The 20,501-nt window shown below is 45.5% G+C and overlaps 1 protein-coding gene across 1 annotated transcript in view; it reads left to right on the top strand.

Annotated features, from left to right (window-relative positions):
• The window catches only part of LOC129866705 (copine-8-like), a 97,330-nt gene that overhangs the window by 16,799 nt on the left and 60,030 nt on the right, over nucleotides 1–20,501 (top strand). The window contains exon 2 of the mRNA XM_055939529.1: nucleotides 16,892–16,932. Within this exon, the coding sequence (XP_055795504.1) occupies nucleotides 16,892–16,932 (41 nt within the window). The remainder of the gene's footprint in view (nucleotides 1–16,891; nucleotides 16,933–20,501) is intronic.

Here is a 20,501-nt window from a genome sequence, read left to right as displayed (position 1 = left end):
TGCCCTACCCTGTGCTTTGACCTCTTTCTCCTCTCTCTCTCCAGATGAAATCTCGCGTCTTGTGACGGCCGGCCGCCCAACAACCTGCCCGCTTGACCCTATCCCCTCCTCTCTTCTCCAGACCATTTCCGGAGACCTTCTCCCTTACCTCACCTCGCTCATCAACTCATCCTTGACCGCTGGCTACGTCCCTTCCGTCTTCAAGAGAGCGAGAGTCGCACCCCTTCTGAAAAAACCTACACTCGATCCCTCCGATGTCAACAACTACAGACCAGTATCCCTTCTTTCTTTTCTCTCCAAAACTCTTGAACGTGCCGTCCTTGGCCAGCTCTCCTGCTATCTCTCTCAGAATGACCTTCTTGATCCAAATCAGTCAGGTTTCAAGACTAGTCATTCAAATGAGACTGCTCTTCTCTGTGTCACGGAGGCGCTCCGCACTGCTAAAGCTAACTCTCTCTCCTCTGCTCTCATCCTTCTAGACCTATCGGCTGCCTTTGATACTGTGAACCATCAGATCCTCCTCTCCACCCTCTCCGAGCTGGGCATCTCCGGCGCGGCCCACGCTTGGATTGCGTCCTACCTGACAGGTCGCTCCTACCAGGTGGCGTGGCGAGAATCTGTCTCCGCACCACGTGCTCTCACCACTGGTGTCCCCCAGGGCTCTGTTCTAGGCCCTCTCCTATTCTCACTATACACCAAGTCACTTGGCTCTGTCATATCCTCACATGGTCTCTCCTATCATTGCTATGCAGACGACACACAATTAATCTTCTCCTTTCCCCCCTCTGATAACCAGGTGGTGAATCGCATCTCTGCATGTCTGGCAGACATATCAGTGTGGATGACGGATCACCACCTCAAGCTGAACCTCGGCAAGACGGAGCTGCTCTTCCTCCCGGGGAAGGACTGCCCGTTCCATGATCTCGCCATCACGGTTGACAACTCCATTGTGTCCTCCTCCCAGAGTGCTAAGAACCTTGGCGTGATCCTGGACAACACCCTGTCGTTCTCAACTAACATCAAGGCGGTGACCCGTTCCTGTAGGTTCATGCTCTACAACATTCGTAGAGTACGACCCTGCCTCACGCAGGAAGCGGCGCAGGTCCTAATCCAGGCACTTGTCATCTCCCGTCTGGATTACTGCAACTCGCTGTTGGCTGGGCTCCCTGCCTGTGCCATTAAACCCCTACAACTCATCCAGAACGCCGCAGCCCGTCTGGTGTTCAACTTTCCCAAGTTCTCTCACGTCACCCCGCTCCTCCGCTCTCTCCACTGGCTTCCAGTTGAAGCTCGCATCCGCTACAAGACCATGGTGCTTGCCTACGGAGCTGTGAGGGGAACGGCACCTCCGTACCTTCAGGCTCTGATCAGGCCCTACACCCGAACAAGGGCACTGCGTTCATCCACCTCTGGCCTGCTCGCCTCCCTACCTCTGAGGAAGTACAGTTCCCGCTCAGCCCAGTCAAAACTGTTCGCTGCTCTGGCACCCCAATGGTGGAACAAACTCCCTCACGACGCCAGGTCAGCGGAGTCAATCACCACCTTCCGGAGACACCTGAAACCCCACCTCTTTAAGGAATACCTAGGATAGGATAAAGTAATCCTTCTAACCCCCCCCCCCCCCCCTTAAAAGAGTTAGATGCACTATTGTAAAGTGGTTGTTCCACTGGATATCATAAGGTGAATGCACCAATTTGTAAGTCGCTCTGGATAAGAGCGTCTGCTAAATGACTTAAATGTAAATGTAAATGTAAGTTTGGGAAAGCTTACAATTTATTCTACCATTTCAGTTATGCATGCCAGTTATGATCATTTTTGTATGCGTATTTTCATGAAACAGTTTCATTTCAATTATAACGTTTTAGTTAACCAAAATCATTGTCACGTTGTTAATAATAAAAACTATGGCGAAAGCAATAGCCCCTGCCATATGGACACAATGATACACTGTGATCCACTGGCGGCTAAAGAAATGAGCCTATAGAACACAGAGATGAAGCAGTAGGCCTATAACTTCCATCGTCAACAACAGAGTAGGAAATATCCTGATATATTCTGGTTCTTTCATTCACGTTCATCTCTCTATTCCGCCTGTCTGCCTCCCTTTCTATCTGTATCAAATCATTGTATCAAATGGTCACTTGGTCTGCCGGAAGAAGCTGTTGCTAGCGGATTTGCAACATTGCATCAACCAGTCTATTCCGGGATCTCAGAGTTCCCTGGGACAGTGAGCTCGGGACAGTTTCCACTGGATATATGGGATCATCAGATCATGATATTTTGCTCTTTCACACGTCTTGGTGATTGAGGTTTGGAAAGATTTTTCAAATAATGAGGAACTGTAATTCACAATAGATGTTAAAAAACTGACTTTGTTGACTTGTGAGGCGAATAAAAAAAATAGTGGTGTACATGGGGATTTAAGACAATCAGAATTAAGACATGGACACTTTCTTACATATGCACGCATTCTGGAGAGAGACGCACCATATCTTCGCCACACCCCCTCCACTTCTTCTTGATGCAACATTTAAAATGATACTTAAACGCTATTGTAGTATCTGTGATCTATATCTGTTTATATTAGTTACTATGCTGTTACGAAGCGGTGATGTATTACTGCAGTGTTACGTTACTACACCTAATAGGAAATGCACATGCGCGCCATTGGGCCGGGCTGTAGAGCACGAGAGGTTTTGACTAAACGACACAACTGTACTCCTGTCTCCTGCCCGGTCATTTTCTCCACAACACAAAAATTAGTTATCTTCACACATATTTTAGACACTTTTCACTGACAGCTGCAACTAGGTTAGATAGACCTTTTGCCAATCACAATACCCCAAATCGCAGGCTTCCCGAACACACTTGCGATTTTTCACTGTTGTTTTTATTTCTTTCCTTACCTATTGTTCACCTAATACCTTTTTTGCACTATTGGTTAGAGCCTGTAAGTACGCATTTCACTGTAAGGTCTACTACACCTGTTGTATTCGGCTCACGTGACAAATACACTTTGATTTGATACAATCCACAGCAAAAATGTTTTATTTAGAATGATCCTCTGTGGCTAAGTCATGCTCCCTGGTGAAGTATTTTTAATGACGTCAATTTACTTTAGGGCAATCCAGCATCCTAACAGTGCACTGCACCCACCAACTTTCCTTTCCAATTCGCAAGAGGTTGAAACCAGAGATCTGTATATAATGACGAGATGCTCATGTCTCCGCCCTAACAATGGAAGTCTTTGTCCCAAAGGTGAAAATTATTCCCATAGAAAGGCATTGAGCTTCTACTGGACAGATTTTGGCGAAAGTGAGCCCTCTCGCTTCGCCTCTTCCTCTCTGCTGAAACTATATCACGTGAGAAAGCATCCGAGCAAGCGAAACAGCTCCCCTCTATATGTAGCCCGTGTATCTGATGCTGTCTGGACAGAAATAGTATGACATGCCATACTATTTCTGTCCAGACTGCATCAGATACACTGGCTACATATACTGAGACAGAGGGGAGCTGTTTCACTCGCTCGGATGCTTTAACTGAGATTGATGTGTCTTTCTGTTGGCACGCATCTCAATCAAATAAATGATCAATATTTCAATATTTTATTTGGACGGGCAAGGAGGTATGGTAGGGCGGGCCAGGCCCCGTAAGGCCCGCCCATAACGCCGGCCCTGGCATTAACTTAATGGTTTAACCCTAAATCTTAACACTTATCTTAGCCATTCGGAATGAGTGCCTAAACTTAACCCTCAACTTGGACATTTGAGAAATGGTACAATATAGAGCAGCAGTTTCTAAATTTTCTAAATTTGACATTTGGAGAAACATGGAGAAACTTCTAATTCTACAGTGAGAGCTTGTTGGTCTAGATACAGTGCCTTCGGAAAGTATTTATAACCCTTTTTTATACCCCGAAACTTATTCCACATTTTGTTGTTACAGCCTGAATTCAAAATGGATTATACTTTTTCTCACTGATCGACACACAATACCCCATAATGACAAAGTGAAACCATGTTTTTAGACATTTTTGCAAATTTTTTGAGAATGAAGTACAGAACTATCTCATTTACATAAGTATTCATGTTAATACATGTGAGATTCACCTTTAGCGATTACAGCTGTGAGACTTTCTGGGTAAGTCTCTAAGAGATGTGCACACCTGGATTTTGGACATTATTATTTTAAATTCTTCAAGGTCTGTCAAATTGGCTGTTGATCATAGATTTTCAAGGAGGTGTGTGTCTATTTGTCAGTAACAGCTGGTGCGCGATGTCTAACATTAAAGAAGTCTCGAGGTATTGCTCACCTGAGGTAGAGTACCTTATGACAAGTTGTAGACCACACTATCTACTAAGAGTTTGGATCTATATCATTCGTAGCCGTCTATTTACTACCACAGACCGATGCTGGCACTAAGACCGCACTCAACGAGGTCTGTAAGGCCATAAGCAAGCAAGAAAATGCTCATCCAGAAGGCGCGCTCCTAGTGGCTGGGGACTTTAATGTAGCCAAACTTAAATCTGTTTTACCTCATTTCTACCAGCATGTCACATGTGCAACCAGAGGAAAATAACCTAGACCACCTCTACTACACACACAGAGACACTTACAAAGCTCTCACCAGCCCTGCATTTGGCAAATCTGACCATAATTCTATCCTCCTGATTCCTGCTTACAAGCAAAAACTATAGCAGGAAGTACCAGTGATTTGCTCAATACAGAAGTGGTCAGATGACATGAATGCTACGCTACAGGACTGTTTTGCTAGCACAAACTGAGTCTCGGGAGAGAAGGGCTTTGGTTAGGGCTCTAGAGCGCTATAGTTCCTCTGTGGAGATGGGAGAGACTTCCAGAAGGACAACCAGCTCTGCAGCATTCCACCTATCAGGGTTTATGGTAGAGAGGCCAGATGGAAGCCACTCCTCAGTAAAAAAGCATATGACAGCCCGCGTAGAGTTTGCCAAAGGGCACCTCAAGGGTGCAGAAACAAGATCCTCTGGTCTGTTGAACCAAGATTGGCCTGAATGCCAAACTCACGTCTGGTGGAAACCTGGCTCCATCCCTACAGTAATGCATGGTAGTGGCAGCGTAATGCTTTGGGGATATGTTTAAGCGTCAGGGACTGCGAGACTAGTCAGGATCAAGGGAAAGTTGAATGGAGAAAAGTACAGAGAGATCCTTGATGAAAACCTGCTCCAGAGTGCTCAGGACCTCAGACTGGGGTGAAGTTTTACCTTCCAACAGGACAACGAACCTAAGCACACAGCCTAGACAACGCAGGAGTGGCTTCGGGACAAGTCTCTGAATGTCCTTGAGTGGCCCAGCCAAAGCCCGGACGTGAACACGTTTGGACATCTCTGGAGAGACCTGAAAATAGCTGTGCAGCAACGCTCCCCATCGAACCTGACAGAGCTTGAGAGGATCTGCAGAGAAGAATGGGAGAAACTCCCCAAATGCAGGTGTGCCAAGCTTGTAGCGTCATACGCAAGAAGACTCGAGGCTGTAATCGCTGTTAAAGGTGCTTCAACAAAGTACTGAGTAAAAGGTCTGAATACTTATGTAAATGTGATATTTCCTTTTTTTTTTTTGCAAAGAAATCTTAACCTAGTTTTGCTTTATCATTATGGGGTATTTTGTGTGTGTGTAGATTGAAGGGGGAACAAATGATTTAATCAATTTTAGAATAAGGCTGTAACGTAACAAAGTGGAAAAAGGCAAGGGGTCTGAATACTTTCCAAATGCACTGTAATTCATTTACCAGTTTCTGCAGTCCTTTATTCTCTCAAATCTACTGATAATTTCATCTTATTATATGCAGACAATATTTTCCAATATCTAGACAATGTATCTCCATCGCTCCCAAAAGCATTGAAGATCATAGATGAATTCAGCTTCATCTGAAGTTATAAAAATGTATCTAATTAATTCAGCCCGACTGCTTCTCAAGACCCTGTTGGAGGACTCCATCTCTATTTATGGAATCGCAATTGTTTCTCATTTTAAATATTTAGTGGTAGATACAGTGTATTTCCTTCCTTAGATAAAACCATTGCCAGAAACTTTTAACAGAATGCTTAAATCAATTCAATCTGACCTCAGTAGATGGACTAACGTTCCAGTTACTTTAACCGGCAGAATATCTATTTTCATATTAAATATATTGCCACGGTTGAATTTCTGTCGTTTAATGCTTCCTACAGTATGTCTCCCACTTCTGGCTATTGGGATCAAATCCAAACTTAGTCCTCCTGTGTCTTTTCCTCTATCTGTACCAAATTGTAAAATGTATATTTATTTTTGTTTATTTTCCTTTAACCACCCCCTCCACAAAAATGTGATTGGTCACGAAAACAAACAAAAGTTAAGTTAAAATATGTATTTATGCTTAATTAATTCTAAGATATTGAATTTGGAGATCAGTGTTCCTTCAAAAAATGAGGTGCATGTGGCACTCTCTAAGAGAATTTTTTATTTTGAAAGTTTCCATTACAGAAGCCTAGATTGAGAAGCTGTTATCTGCCTGCTCTGAGCTACGGGAGGGAGGTAGATGTATTATGTGTGACCTTTGGGCAGAAAGGGTATGAAAGGCTGTGATGTGTTGTGATGTGGCTGTATTGAGCTGGGACACCGACCTGCTGGTGCTTGACTTTAGATCCTAGTGGAGGCAGGTTGACGTGTCATCCTGGGTAGGAATGAATAGAGTCACTGTGTCCTATTAATATATGCACACTGTGAATTAAGCTCTGTACAGATTAGAAACAGCACTGTGGTCATTTTGATAGTTGGTTTACATCCAGAAAGGAAACAATCTGTTTTTGGAGTTTTTCAATGGCTCAGCTAAAATCAAGTTGCTTCAGACTGCCAGCAAGAATCTTGAGAATAGGCCTACTGAGGTTTTTAATTGCTCAAAAGTGGTGTGGTTCACACTCTACCTGTGAGCATAGTTGGAATTATACATTTACTCTTGGGGGATGCTGGATGTCTCCAACGTCAATATCTTTTGACAATTTTGCGAGTCCACATTGATATGTATATTCTTATGGAATGGCCCTGATTTGTCATGGGGGTGCCCAGCCCTCCTAGCCCTGTTGTAATTACGAACCTGCCTGTGAGCTAATAGAGCTGTAGCAAATAATTAACAACACTGCAGGACATAACATAGAGGCCACAGGAGGTTAAATGGTACAAGACCCAGAGCATAGAGGCTCCAGGGGCCTAAATAGTAGAAGACCTGGACAGACGCAGATCAAGAGTGTGTAGCCTTCAGGTCAGGTGGACCCCGGCTGAGCCCCGCAGTTAAAGTGGTTTCCAGGGTATCGCCTTGAAGTGTCCCAGGCCAAGCCCCACAGGGTGGTTTCCAGGGTAACAGTGAAGTGGCAGGACTGTAAGGTTGTGTGAGTGGCTCAGGGCCAGAGCCACGGCCCAAGGGTGTCATGCTGAGTGACTACGTTAATTAGCTTTTCAGAAGAGCCATTTGGTCTCATTAAGGCCACACCAGCTCCTCCGTGACATTAACTAGTTACTTGACAGAGAGGACGGCGGGCACCTCCATCACGTTCACATATTGTTTGACGGTTATTTCTCTCTCTGTTTCTGTCTTTCTCGACTTGCTCCCCCATTACAAAATCGTCTTTTCCCCCTTGAGCAGTGTCCCATAATTCTTGACAGGATTCTTGAGTCATTCAGAAGTTAGTTAGAATGTGGAACGTTTTTTTTTCTTCTATTCTTTATTAATAGCTTTCATTTAAAAAACACTGTTGCTGATACTTCAGAGATGTCTCTCTTTCGAAGGTCCATTGATTTACACTGCATCTGTTTTAGTCCCACGCCATTGACCTCATTGATCACACCAGAATGCTGTCTTCCCCAGAGACTTGGTCTCGTGTTGTCAGACAGTGTTTATTTCACTCGTATCAATGACTCTTTTTAAACCAGAGATTGACATTGTACCTCATTAGCATTTTACCTTATCAGCATGTTTATTATAATACTTATCAGCATGTCCTATTTTGCTATCCTCCCCTAAGTGTACTGTGTTATTTACGACGTTTGCCTTCACTTAACGCCTTATCACCCGTGAAATTGCTTGAATTATTTGTTTGCTTCACGTGGTGTGCAGTGATTCTACAGATTGGCATGGAATATTGACTATAAGATTGTTTTGTGTCAATCCCTATCACCTCCTCCCTCTCCTAACAAATGACCAAACACGCCCCCGGACTAAACATGAAAGGAAATTGAGATTTACGTTCAACGCACCGTTCGACCCGGGAACCTACTGACGGACGTCGGACTTCTTGCTGCTGTGCTACAGTTGTTTTTACCCTGTACACATAGTGCTAGTGTTACTTATAGTCCTAGCCTCTCTATAGGTTTCTAGACATTTCTAACTGGGGGCTTAGTGGTTTTAAAGCGAACCATTCAAACAAATTATTCTTTACGCTATTGTCACCTTTTTTCTACATTTTGAATTGAACAAAGAACCTTTGACTGTGCTTCGGCCTGTCTCTGTACTTGTTTGCCGTGGGTTCTTAGAACTCTGCTTTTGACGTTTACATTATATTCACAGTACAGTACCGGTGTGTATGGTGTGAGAGAAAAATTGCAAGATTGTTATATTACTTTTATTGAATCAAATGGTTGTTTTATTCGACAGAATAGAGTATTCTTATAGCTATTGTGTGTGTGTGTTCTACTGAGGATGGGCCTCTGGGAGATAACACTGACAGAGGAGATTTACGATGTCTTTGGGTGATTAAACCTAAAGAGCATTCCATAGCATGAGTGTCACGTTCGTCATAGGGATGAGACCAAGGCGCAGTGTGATAGGAATACATTCGTCTTTAATAAATGAAGACCACTTAAACTAACAAAACAAACGTGAAGCTATAATAACTGAGTGCTGACATGCAACTACACAGACAATAACCCACAAAACCTAAATGGAAAATGGCAACCTAAATAGGATCCCCAATCAGAGACAACGATAAACAGCTGCCTCTGATTGGGAACCAATTCAGGCCACCATAGACCTACATTACCTAGACATTTTAATTTTTTTTATTTCACCTTTATTTAACCAGGTAGGCTAGTTGAGAACAAGTTCTCATTTGCAACTGCGACCTGGCCAAGATAAAGCATAGCAGTGTGAACAGACAACACAGAGTTACACATGGAGTAAACAATAAACAAGTCAATAACATGGTAGGAAAAAGAGAATCTATATACAATGTGTGCAAAAGGCATGAGGTAGGCAATAAATCGAATAATTACAATTTAGCAGATTAACACTGGAGTGATAAATCATCAGATGATCATGTGCAAGAAGAGATACTGGTGTGCAAAAGAGCAGAAAAGTAAATAAATAAAAGTAGTATGGGGGTGAGGTAGGTAAATTGGGTGGGTAGTTTACAGATGCACTATGTACAGCGGCAGCGATCGGTTAGCTGCTCGGATAGCAGATTTTTAAAGTTGTTGAGGGAGATAAAAGTCTCCAACTTCAGAGATTTTTGCAATTCGTTCCAGTCGCAGGCAGCAGAGAACTGGAAGGAAAGGCGTCCAAATGAGGTTTTGGCTTTAGGGATGATCAGTGAGATACACCTGCTGGAGCGCGTGCTACGGGTGGGTGTAGCCATCGTGACCAGTGAACTGAGATAAGGCGGCACTTTACCTAGCATAGCCTTGTAGATGACCTGGAGCCAGTGGGTCTGACGACGAACATGTAGCGAGGGCCAGCCGACTAGGGCATACAGGTCGCAGTGGTGGGTCGTATAAGGTGCTTTAGTAACAAAATGGATGGCACTGTGATAAACTGCATCCAGTTTGCTGAGTAGAGTATTGGAAGCTATTTTGTAGATGACATCGCCGAAGTCGAGGATCGGTAGGATAGTCAGTTTTACTAGGGTAAGTTTGGCGGCGTGAGTGAAGGAGGCTTTGTTCCGGAATAGAAAGCCGACTCTAGATTTGATTTTGGATTGGAGATGTTTGATATGAGTCTGGAAGGAGAGTTTGCAGTCTAGCCAGACACCTAGGTACTTATAGATGTCCACATATTCTAGGTCGGAACCGTCCAGGGTGGTGATGCTAGTCGGGCGTGCGGGTGCAGGCAGCGAACGGTTGAAAAGCATGCATTTGGTTTTACTAGCATTTAAGAGCAGTTGGAGGCCACGGAAGGAGTGTTGTATGGCATTGAAGCTCATTTGGAGGTTAGATAGCACAGTGTCCAGGGAAGGGCCGGAAGTATACAGAATGGTGTCGTCTGCGTAGAGGTGGATCAGGGAATCGCCCGCAGCAAGAGCAACATCATTGATGTATACAGAGAAAAGAGTCGGCCCGAGAATTGAACCCTGTGGTACCCCCATAGAGACTGCCAGAGGACCGGACAACATGCCCTCCGATTTGACACACTGAACTCTGTCTGCAAAGTAGTTGGTGAACCAGGCAAGGCAGTCATTAGAAAAACCGAGACTATTGAGTCTGGTGAATATGGTGATTGACAGAGTCGAAAGCCTTGGCCAGGTCGATGAAGACGGCTGCACAGTAATGTCTTTTATCGATGGCGGTTATGATATCGTTTAGTACCTTGAGCGTGGCTGAGGTGCACCCGTGACCGGCTCGGAAACCGGATTGCACAGCGGAGAAGGTACGGTGGGATTCGAGATGGTCAGTGATCTGTTTGTTGACTTGGCTTTCGAAGACCTTAGCTAGGCAGGGCAGGATGGATATAGGTCTGTAACAGTTTGGGTCCAGGGTGTCTCCCCCTTTGAAGAGGGGAATGACAGCGGCAGCTTTCCAATCCTTGGGGATCTCAGATGATACGAAGGAGAGGTTGAACAGGCTGGTAATAGGGGGTGCGACAATGGCGGCGGACAGTTTCAGAAATAGGGGGTCCAGATTGTCAAGCCCAGCTGATTTGTATGGGTCCAGGTTTTCCAGCTCTTTCAGAACATCTGCTATCTGGATATGGGTAAAGGAGAAGCTGGGGAGGCTTGGGCGAGTAGCAGCGGGGGGGGCGGGGCTGCTGGCCAAGGTTGGAGTCGCCAGGTGGAAGGCATGGCCAGCCATTGAGAAATGTTTGTTGAAGTTTTCGATTATCACGGACTTATCAGTGGTGACCGTGTTATCTAGCCTCAGTGCAGTGGGCAGCTGGGAGGAGGTGCTCTTGTTTTCCATGGACTTTACAGTATCCCAGAACTTTTTGGAGTTAGAGCTACAGAATGCAAATTTCTGCTTGAAAAAGCTGGCCTTTGCTTTCCTGACTGACTGCGTGTATTGGTTCCTGACTTCCCTGAACAGTTGCATATCACGGGGGCTCTTCGATGCTATTGCAGTTCGCCACAGGATGTTTTTGTGCTGGTCGAGGGCAGTCAGGTCTGGAGTGAACCAAGGGCTATATCTGTTCTTGGTTCTGCATTTTTTGAACGGAGCATGCTTGTCTAATATGGTGAGGAAGTAACTTTTAAATAATGACCAGGCATCCTCAACTGACGGGATGAGGTCAATATCCTTCCAGGGTACCCGGGCCAGGTCGATTAGAAAGGCCTGCTCGCAAAAGTGTTTCAGGGAGCGTTTGACAGTGATGAGGGGTGGTCGTTTGACCGTGGACCCGTGGCGGATACAGGCAATGAGGCAGTGATCGCTGAGATCTTGATTGAAGACAGCAGAGGTGTATTTGGAGGGCAAGTTGGTCAGGATAATGTCTATTAGGGTGCCCATGTTTACGGATTTAGGGTTGTACCTGGTGGGTTCCTTGATGATTTGTGTGAGATTGAGGGCATCAAGCTTAGATTGTAGGACTGCCGGGGTGTTAAGCATATTCCAGTTTAGGTCACCTAACAGAACAAACTCTGAAGCTAGATGGGGAGCGATCAATTCACAGATGGTGTCCAGGGCACAGCTGGGAGCTGAGGGGGGTCGGTAGCAGGCGGCAACAGTGAGAGACTTATTTCTGGAGAGATTAATTTTTAAAATTAGAAGTTCGAACTGTTTGGGCATAGACTTGGAAAGTATGACAGAACTTTGCAGGCTATCTCTACAGTAGATTGCAACTCCTCCCCCTTTGGCAGTTCTATCTTGACGGAAAGTGTTATAGTTGGGTATGGAAATCTCAGAGTTTTTGGTGGCCTTCCTAAGCCAGGATTCAGACACGGCAAGGACATCAGGGTTGGCAGAGTGTGCTAAAGCGGTGAGTAAGGCAAACTTAGGGAGGAGGCTTCTGATGTTGACATGCATGAGGCCAAGGCTTTTTCGATCACAGAAGTCAACAAATGAGGGTGACTGGGGACATGCAGGGCCTGGGTTTACCTCCACATCACCCGAGGAACAGAGGAGTAGTAGGATGAGGGTGCGGCTAAAGGCTATCAAAACTGGTCGCCTAGAGCGTTGGGGACAAGGAATAAAAGGAGCAGATTTATGGGCGTGGTAGAATAGATTCTGGGCATAATGTGCAGACCAGGGTATGGTGGGACACGGGTACAGCGGAGGCAAGCCCAGGCACTGGGTGATGATAAGAGAGGTTGTATCTCTGGACATGCTGGTCTCAATGGGTGAGGTCACCGCATGTGTGGGGGGTGGGACAAAGGAGGTATCAGAGGTATGGAGAGTGGAACTACGGGGTCCATTGCAAACCAAAACAATGATAACTAGCCTGAACAACAGTATGCAAGGCATATTGATATTTGAGAGAGACATACAATAAGGCATAAAGTGATTGCAGGTCATGATTGGGAGAGCTAGCTAAAACAGCAGGTCAGATAACAGCAGCTAGTCAGCTAACACAGCAACAGAAGGTAAAAATGGCGACGACTGGGCAGAGAGGATCGGATTAACTACACACAGATCCTGAGTTAAGGCACAGAGCCGACAGATAAAACACAAATAAACAGAATGGAGTACCGTGAATTAATGGACAGTCAAGCAGGCATCAGCTATGTAGCCAAGTGATCATAGTGTCCAGGGGGCAGCCGTAGATGGAGTAGTGAGGCCTCCACTAAGCTAGCCCGCGGCGTTTAAAGTTAGTAGCCCGGGGGGGTGGTCTGCTCAGACGGAGGGGGTCTGCTCAGACGGAGGCCGGTTGAGGGCACAGCGGATGGGGTATTTGTCTGCAGACCAGACGTGGTCGTGTCGACAGAGAATCCAAGCCGGATGGCGGTGGCGAAAGAGAGGTTGTGAGTTGTAGAATTGTGTTTGCTAACTGGTGCTAGCTTCGTGATTCAGACAGCTAGTCATGGGTAGCAAGCTAGCAGAAGATGGAGGTCTGTTTTTAGCCACGCCGTGCAATTCCGTCGGTAGATTAGTGGGGTTCCGTGTGGTAGAGGGGACCAATCCAATTGTCAAAATAGTTATAGTGGCCTAAGAAGATTGTTCGATAGACCTGTTCAGATAGCAGCCGATATGCTCAAGACAGCTAACGATTAGCGGGCCGCAGTTAGTATATGGACGTTCAGGTTACGTCGCGATGGAGGGGCCGGTTGAAATACTCCCTCGGGCAGATAACGTCGGTATCCCAGTCGTGAAGGCCCGGTGGGGCTCCGCATCGGCAGTAAAACGGGTCCGGATAGGTGATTGTAGCCCAGGAGTGGCTGATGGAACTCTTCAGCTGGCTAGCTCCGGGATAATTGGTGTTTGCTCCGGAATTGATGTTAGCCGATAGTCACTCGGATAGCAGCTAGTTAGCTGCAAGATCCAGGTGTAAATGTCCAGAGCTTGAGTTAAAAATCCGGGGATATGGAGAGAAAATAGGTCTGGTATGCTCTGGTCTGAGTCGCGTTGTACAAAACTGGCAATAGTTTTCCGAGCTAAAGGATAGCTGATGAGCGCTAGCTGTGGTTAGCTGAACTACTAACGTTAGCTTGTGAGCTGGCTAACTTCTGGTTAGCTTCTGTTGTAGATTTCGGATACGAGGTGAATAATACTTTTGAGGAAGAAAAAAAAAACAGATCCGTACCACATTTGGTGAGGTGGGTTGCAGGAGAGTGTTTTGAAGTTGAGTTTTTAAGAAGAAAAGAATATATATATAAAAAGATATGCGAAGAAAAATATATAAAATATATATACACGGGACAAGACGAGGACAATGGACATCTGACTGCTACGCCATCTTGGATATACGCCATCTTGGATATACATAAAAAATCCCCATAGATAAACAAAAACCCTAGACAAGACAAAAACACACATACCCACCCTCGTCACACCCTGACCTGTCCAAAATAATACAGAAAATATAGAAAACTAAGGTCAGGGCGTGACAATGAGTTAATGTTTCTGTTCTCTATGGTACCAGAGAGAGATGGTTCCAGTTTGGAGTCAGAGGGCCAGACACTGGTCTATACAATGAAAACTGTTGACACAGCAGATGATGTCTGCTATATGTATTATAGGTATCTTTTATACAAATCTTAACCTTGTGACCCATTCTATATGTCTGTTGTTCGTCATGTAGGTTGAAATCTTGGCTATAAAAGACCTTTGTACTTTGTACTTTTGTCTCGCCACTCTCAACGGATCATTAGAAATGGTGATTCGTCGACAAGCCATCACTATTGCAAAGCTCTCACTATTAAAGATTTTGTTTCAGTATAACTCTGACTTGTGTGATAACTTTGTTTCTCCTCATTTGATAGTAAAGAAATGAACCACCGCAATGGTTAGTGTATGAAGAATCCTCCCCTCTGGCAATTTGTCCATATCGCATAGGCCTAACGCCATTACATGTGACTTTGTTTTGCGGGATGAATAACAGACAGCTTCAGGTTGTTCTGTCTGATGTTATTCATTCATTTATACTTCTATAATGGAGAGACAAAACATCGAGTGGTGAGGAGAGAGACTCGAGGAGAAAGATTTTAAAGAATGAAAGATTAGTGGGAATTTAGACGCTTTGTCAATGCAGCAGTTTGGCCATGTTGAATGGAAGTTCTTATTCATTGTTCGGTGATTCTCATTGGTGTTAATGTGCTGTGTGTCCTTTCCCTGCATAGGCAGCAGAAGCAGCTTCTCTGAGTCTGTGGGTTTTCCTCTCTGTCTCTGTCTGATTCTCTAAAAGTCTAATGGTCAGACATTGGCGTTTCATCAATAGCCTTTGCTAGTGACAGGTCGCGGTATCATAATCCTTTTGAATAATGAGTCGGCTTCTTTGGGAGACCGATTGATAGCGCCAACAACCTTGGCCCCTCTGTCAAAGAGTGCTGTTATACTGTACTCTTGGGCTTGCTTTCCCTTTTTGTTTTCCTCTCAACCTCCAATGTCACGAATATTTAAATGCGCCCCTTTTTGGGAGACTCATCTCCAGGGCCATCTCAGGTGAAAGTCGGTCCCCCTCAACTCACACAGTTAGAACAGAAGTCAGACTTGGGGATAGAACAAGGCAGATGTTAGGTGACTACTTGTACTGCATGATGGAAGTGGTGGGATTTCTTATCAAATGTTGATGTTGTGTTGGGACTGTGCTCGTAAATGTTTGATGAACGGTGAGGAGGCACTCTGTTCGGCCCACCTGAAATTCCTGGACTGTGGGTGGTGGGGAAAAGGTCTTATTAAAGATTTCCCCTGAATGACCAGCCAGTGAGAGAAAGGCAGCTGGAGTAGTCGCACACACACACACACACACACACACACACACACACACACACACACACACACACACACACACACACACACACACACACACACACACACACACACATGCATGCATGCACATACTCTTTCGGTCATTCTCTCTCTCGTTCTCTCTCACACACACACGTTCCGCCTGCTCCTTGCACCTGACCCCTTTCCACCTATGGGCTCTGGGGAGAGAACACATTTTGGGTATTTTTCAAACGAAGCATAACACGTTTGGTATTTGATATCACGCCAGTCGTTATAAACATTGATGTAAACAGCGCAATTCTGTCGCTTATTATCACTTATTTTTGGTTTCAGCCAACTAAGGGGCTAATTGTGCTCTGAAAGAGGCCAGCCAGCCAGGCATAGTGTGATACCATCTGGGTCACGCTGGGATCAGCACAACATGGGTGGCTGATCTAGATACATCACTAACGATCAATCGCCTAAAGACACTCCCTGCAATCCACTCGACTGCCTTGTCACACAATGAACGTCGTGCTGTGGACGCCTAGCTAGCATGATGGTGGTAACCAACCCTCTCACGCTCTCTCTCTCCCTCTCCCAGCAAAACAGAGCATGAAAGTTTGATGCAGTTTAATATAGGATCTGGCAGTAATTCAAGCTGAGAGCGGTTTTGGGTTGTCTTTGTTGGACCTGGACTCATCACCTGGTGCAAACCAGAGTAACCAAACAGAGTAACAGACCGATCCTGTTGCTGCTGATGTATCACAAATACACACACACACACACACACACACACACACACACACACACACACACACACACACACACACACACACACACACACACACACACACACACACGCGGAGACTGCTAATGAGGCATGCCGGGACTCCCCTCCCACTGTCTCTGATGTTATGTGCTGGGGCGTTTCGCTTCGGCCGTTCCTCTCCGAGTCTCTGATGCAAAGTGATGGTGTGCATATCTAATCACGTCCGGGGTAACTCACTGGCCCGGTGCACCTGGAAGGAAATGGGACTCGTCTCTTCCATGGCTATTCTTACAGCAGAACAAGACAGTGGTGTCGTATGTGTGATGACTTATTGAGTCTTGACTTGACAAAGGGCGTGTCAAAATTGGGGGGAAAAAGCATTTTGATTATTTGTTTGAGAAATGAATGGAGAAATGTCTATAGGCTGTACTAGATGCTTTATTTTATGCTTTATTTTTCAGTCCGCTATGAAATGTACATCCCTACCTAATAACATATTGAACAACGAATAATGGCTTGTTTCTTTGCTCTCTTGTTTTACAGAAATCTCCTGGACAGAGACACATTCTCTAAATCAGACCCAAGTAAGAAGGTTTCCTACACACACACCCTCTCACTCTCTTCCTCGCTCTCTCTCTCTGGCTCTCTCTCTCTCTCTGGCTCTCTCTCGCTCGCTCTCTTTCTGGCTCTCTCTCTCTCTGGCTCTCTCTGGCTCTCTCTCTCTCTGGCTCTCTCTCTCTCTGGCTCTCTCTGGCTCTCTCTCTCTCTGGCTCTCTCTCTCTCTGTCTCTCTCTCTCTCTGGCTCTCTCTCTCTCTGTCTCTCTCTCTCTCTGGCTCTCTCTCTCTCTGGCTCTCTCTCTCTCTGGCTCTCTCTGGCTCTCTCTCTGGCTCTCTCTCTCTCTGGCTCTCTCTGGCTCTCTCTCTCTCTGGCTCTCTCTGGCTCTCTCTCTGTCGCTCTCTCTCTCTCTGGCTCTCTCTCTCTCTCTGGCTCTCTCTCTCTCTCTCTGGCTCTCTCTCTCTCTCTGGCTCTCTCTCTCTCTCTCTGGCTCTCTCTCTCTCTCTGGCTCTCTCTCTCTCTCTGGCTCTCTCTCTCTCTCTGGCTCTCCCGCTCTCTCTGGCTCTCCCGCTCTCTCTGGCTCTCCCGCTCTCTCTTGTGCTTCCCCCTGTGAATCAGCAGTCATTTGCATATGTCAGAGGTTGTCGTCTCAGCTCTACAAACAGATTGTCGTCATATACACCAGCCATAGGTCGCAGGATTCCCTTATTCCCTGCCGATTACAGAAATTCTCCAGATCACATCAGGATTTCGGAAAAATCATGGCATTCTGGTACTTTCTGGATTTTTTGCAACCCTAACAGCCATATCCGTCACGGAGATAAGGATGCGTCTGTGTAGTGTGTACATATTAGTACATCTTTAAATTGAGAACATTTGGGCCACTGTAGGAGACGTGGTGAGACTCAGCACTAGGAGGGAGGAAGGCCATCTGACCCCAGGGGCCTGCTGGCTGGCTTCTGTAGTATGTTTATCTAAGGAGGCACTTGTGCTGTCTCTGCAGTGCTGACGGTACTGGCCTCAGTCACACAGCATTAGACCTCCTCAGCGCTGTACTGCAGGCCAGGGGGCCAAAGACACAAACACATACACACACACACACACACATACTGGCCACAGGGAGCCTTACACACATTAGGGTAGGCTAGCCTATAAGACTTGACAACACAACACTGTTGACAACACAACTTGTGTGTGTTTTTGTGTGTGTGTGTGTATGTGTGTATGTTCATGGGATGGTGCATGTTCCAACCTAATGCATGGAGACCATATGCAGTCCCAGCCTTTGTTAGCAGCTGACAGGGTTTCTGTGCAGTCAGACAGCTGAGCTCAACCTCACACAACAGCATAACATGACATTACATTACACCACGTACACAACAGCCAGCTCTCTTCAACACTGTTGGCCTAACCCACTGAAACATGCGAGCCTTGACACTGAGGTGGTCCAAGAGCCATGACCTCTGCTATAGCAAGCATGTGATGCTACTGCATTATCTCCAGAGCTTTGTTCACTAGCATGCATACAGAGCTAGTGAGGGAAGGTAGAAACATAGAAATATACTGAACAAAAATATAAATGCAACATGCAACAATTTCAACGATTTTACTGCGCTACGGTTCATATAAGGAAATCAGTCAATTGAAATAAATGAATTAGGCCTTAATCTATGGATTTCACATGACTGGGCAGGGGCGCAGCCATGGGTGGGCCCGTGAGGTCATAGGCCCACCCACTTGGGAGCCAGGCCCACCCACTGGGGAGCTAGGCCCAGCCGATCAGAATTGAGTTTTCCCCCACAAAAGGGCTTTATTACAGACAGAAATACTCCTCAGTTCAGCTGTCTGGATGGCTGGTCTCAGACGATGAGCTGGCGTGGTTACGCGTGGTCTGCGGTTGTGAGGCCGGTTGGACGTACTGCCAAATTCTCTAAAACAACGTTGGATGTGGCTTATGGTGGGGAATTAACTTTCAATTCTCTAGCAACAGCTCTGGTGGACATTCCTGCAGTCATCATGCCAAGTGCATGCTCCCTCAACTTGAGACATCTGTGGCATTGTGACAACTGCACATTTTAGTGGCCTTTTATTGTCCCCAGCCCGAGGTGCACCTGTGTAATGATCATGCTGTTTAATCAGCTTCTTGATATGCCACACCTGTCAGGTGGATGGATTATCTTGGCAAAGGAGAAATGCTCACTAAGAGGGATGTATACAAATGTGTGCACAAAATTTGAGAGAAATAAACGTTTTGTGCATAAGGAACATTTCTGGGATCTTTTATTTCAGATCATGAAACATGGGACCAACACTTTACATGTTGCGTTTATATTTTTGTTCAGTATATAATTACTCATCTTAATTCTATGGACAGAGGTTATTGAAGCTTTTTCAGAGGTGGAAAGGGGGCTCTGACCCCTCTGATTCTGATTAACTGGATTTGATAAAAATTTTACACTGCTCCCAGTGGAAGGAATTGGCTCAGTTTGTGTGTGTGTGTGTGTTTGATTTTAAACAAGATATGTTCTAGTTATTTTGGTCCATTATATTTGGGTGGTATCAAGTCAAATCTAATTTTATTTGTCACATACACATGTTTAGCAGATTTTATTGCGGGTGTAACGAAGTGCTTGTGTTTCTAGCTCCAACAGTTCAGTAATATCTAACAATTCACAGCACACAACCTAAAAGTAAAAGAATAGAATTAAGGAATGTATAAATATTAGGATGAGCAATGTCGGAGTGGCATAGACTAAAATACAGTAGAATAGAATACAGTATATACATATGAGATGAGTAAAGAAAAAATATGTAAACATTATTAAAGTGGCTAGTGATTTCAAGTCTATGTATATGGGGCAGCCTCTAAGGTGCAGGGTTACGTAACCGGGTGGAAGCCGCCTAGTGATGGCTATTTAACAGTCTGATGGCCTTGAGATAAAAGCTGTTTTTCAGTCTCTCTGTCCCAGCTTTGATGCACCTGTAATGACCTTGCCTTCTGGATGATAGCGGGGTGAACAGGCAGTGTCTCGGGCGGATGTTGTTCTTGATGATATGTTTGGCCTTCCTGTGACATCCGGTGCTGTAGGTGTGCTGGAGGGCAGGTAGTTTGCCCCCGGTGAAGCGTTGGGCAGACTGCACCACCCTCTGGAGAGCCCTGCAGTTGCGGGCGTTGCAGTTACCGTAACAGGCAATGATACAGCCCGACAGGATGCTCTCAATTGTGCATCCGTAAAAGTTTGTGAGGGTTTTAGGTGCCAAGACAAATTTCTTCAGCCTCATGAGGTTGACGAGGCGCTGTTGCGCCTTCTTCACCACACTGTCTGTGTGGGTGGACCATTTCAGATCGTCAGTGATGTGTACGCCGAGGAACTTGAAGATAGGATCGTGCTCCCTCTGATTTTTTTTTTTAGTGTTACTTTGTTAGTGCGAGAGCAAAAACTAAAATGTGCACCCCTTTGGGTCCCCAGGACTAGGATTGGGAAACTACCTTAGCATTCTAGCACTTTCAACTGTGCCTTTTTTATTTTCTCTGAAAATATCTTCCTTGTTGCCTGAAAGGCAGAGTTACACTGACATTTAATCAGGGATTATGTC

The sequence above is a fragment of the Salvelinus fontinalis genome, chromosome 12 (genome assembly GCF_029448725.1).
Source record: "Salvelinus fontinalis isolate EN_2023a chromosome 12, ASM2944872v1, whole genome shotgun sequence".
Taxonomy (NCBI): domain Eukaryota; kingdom Metazoa; phylum Chordata; class Actinopteri; order Salmoniformes; family Salmonidae; genus Salvelinus; species Salvelinus fontinalis.
The sequence above is the reverse complement of the archived record's forward strand: the minus strand, read 5'-3'. Positions and strand labels throughout refer to the sequence as shown.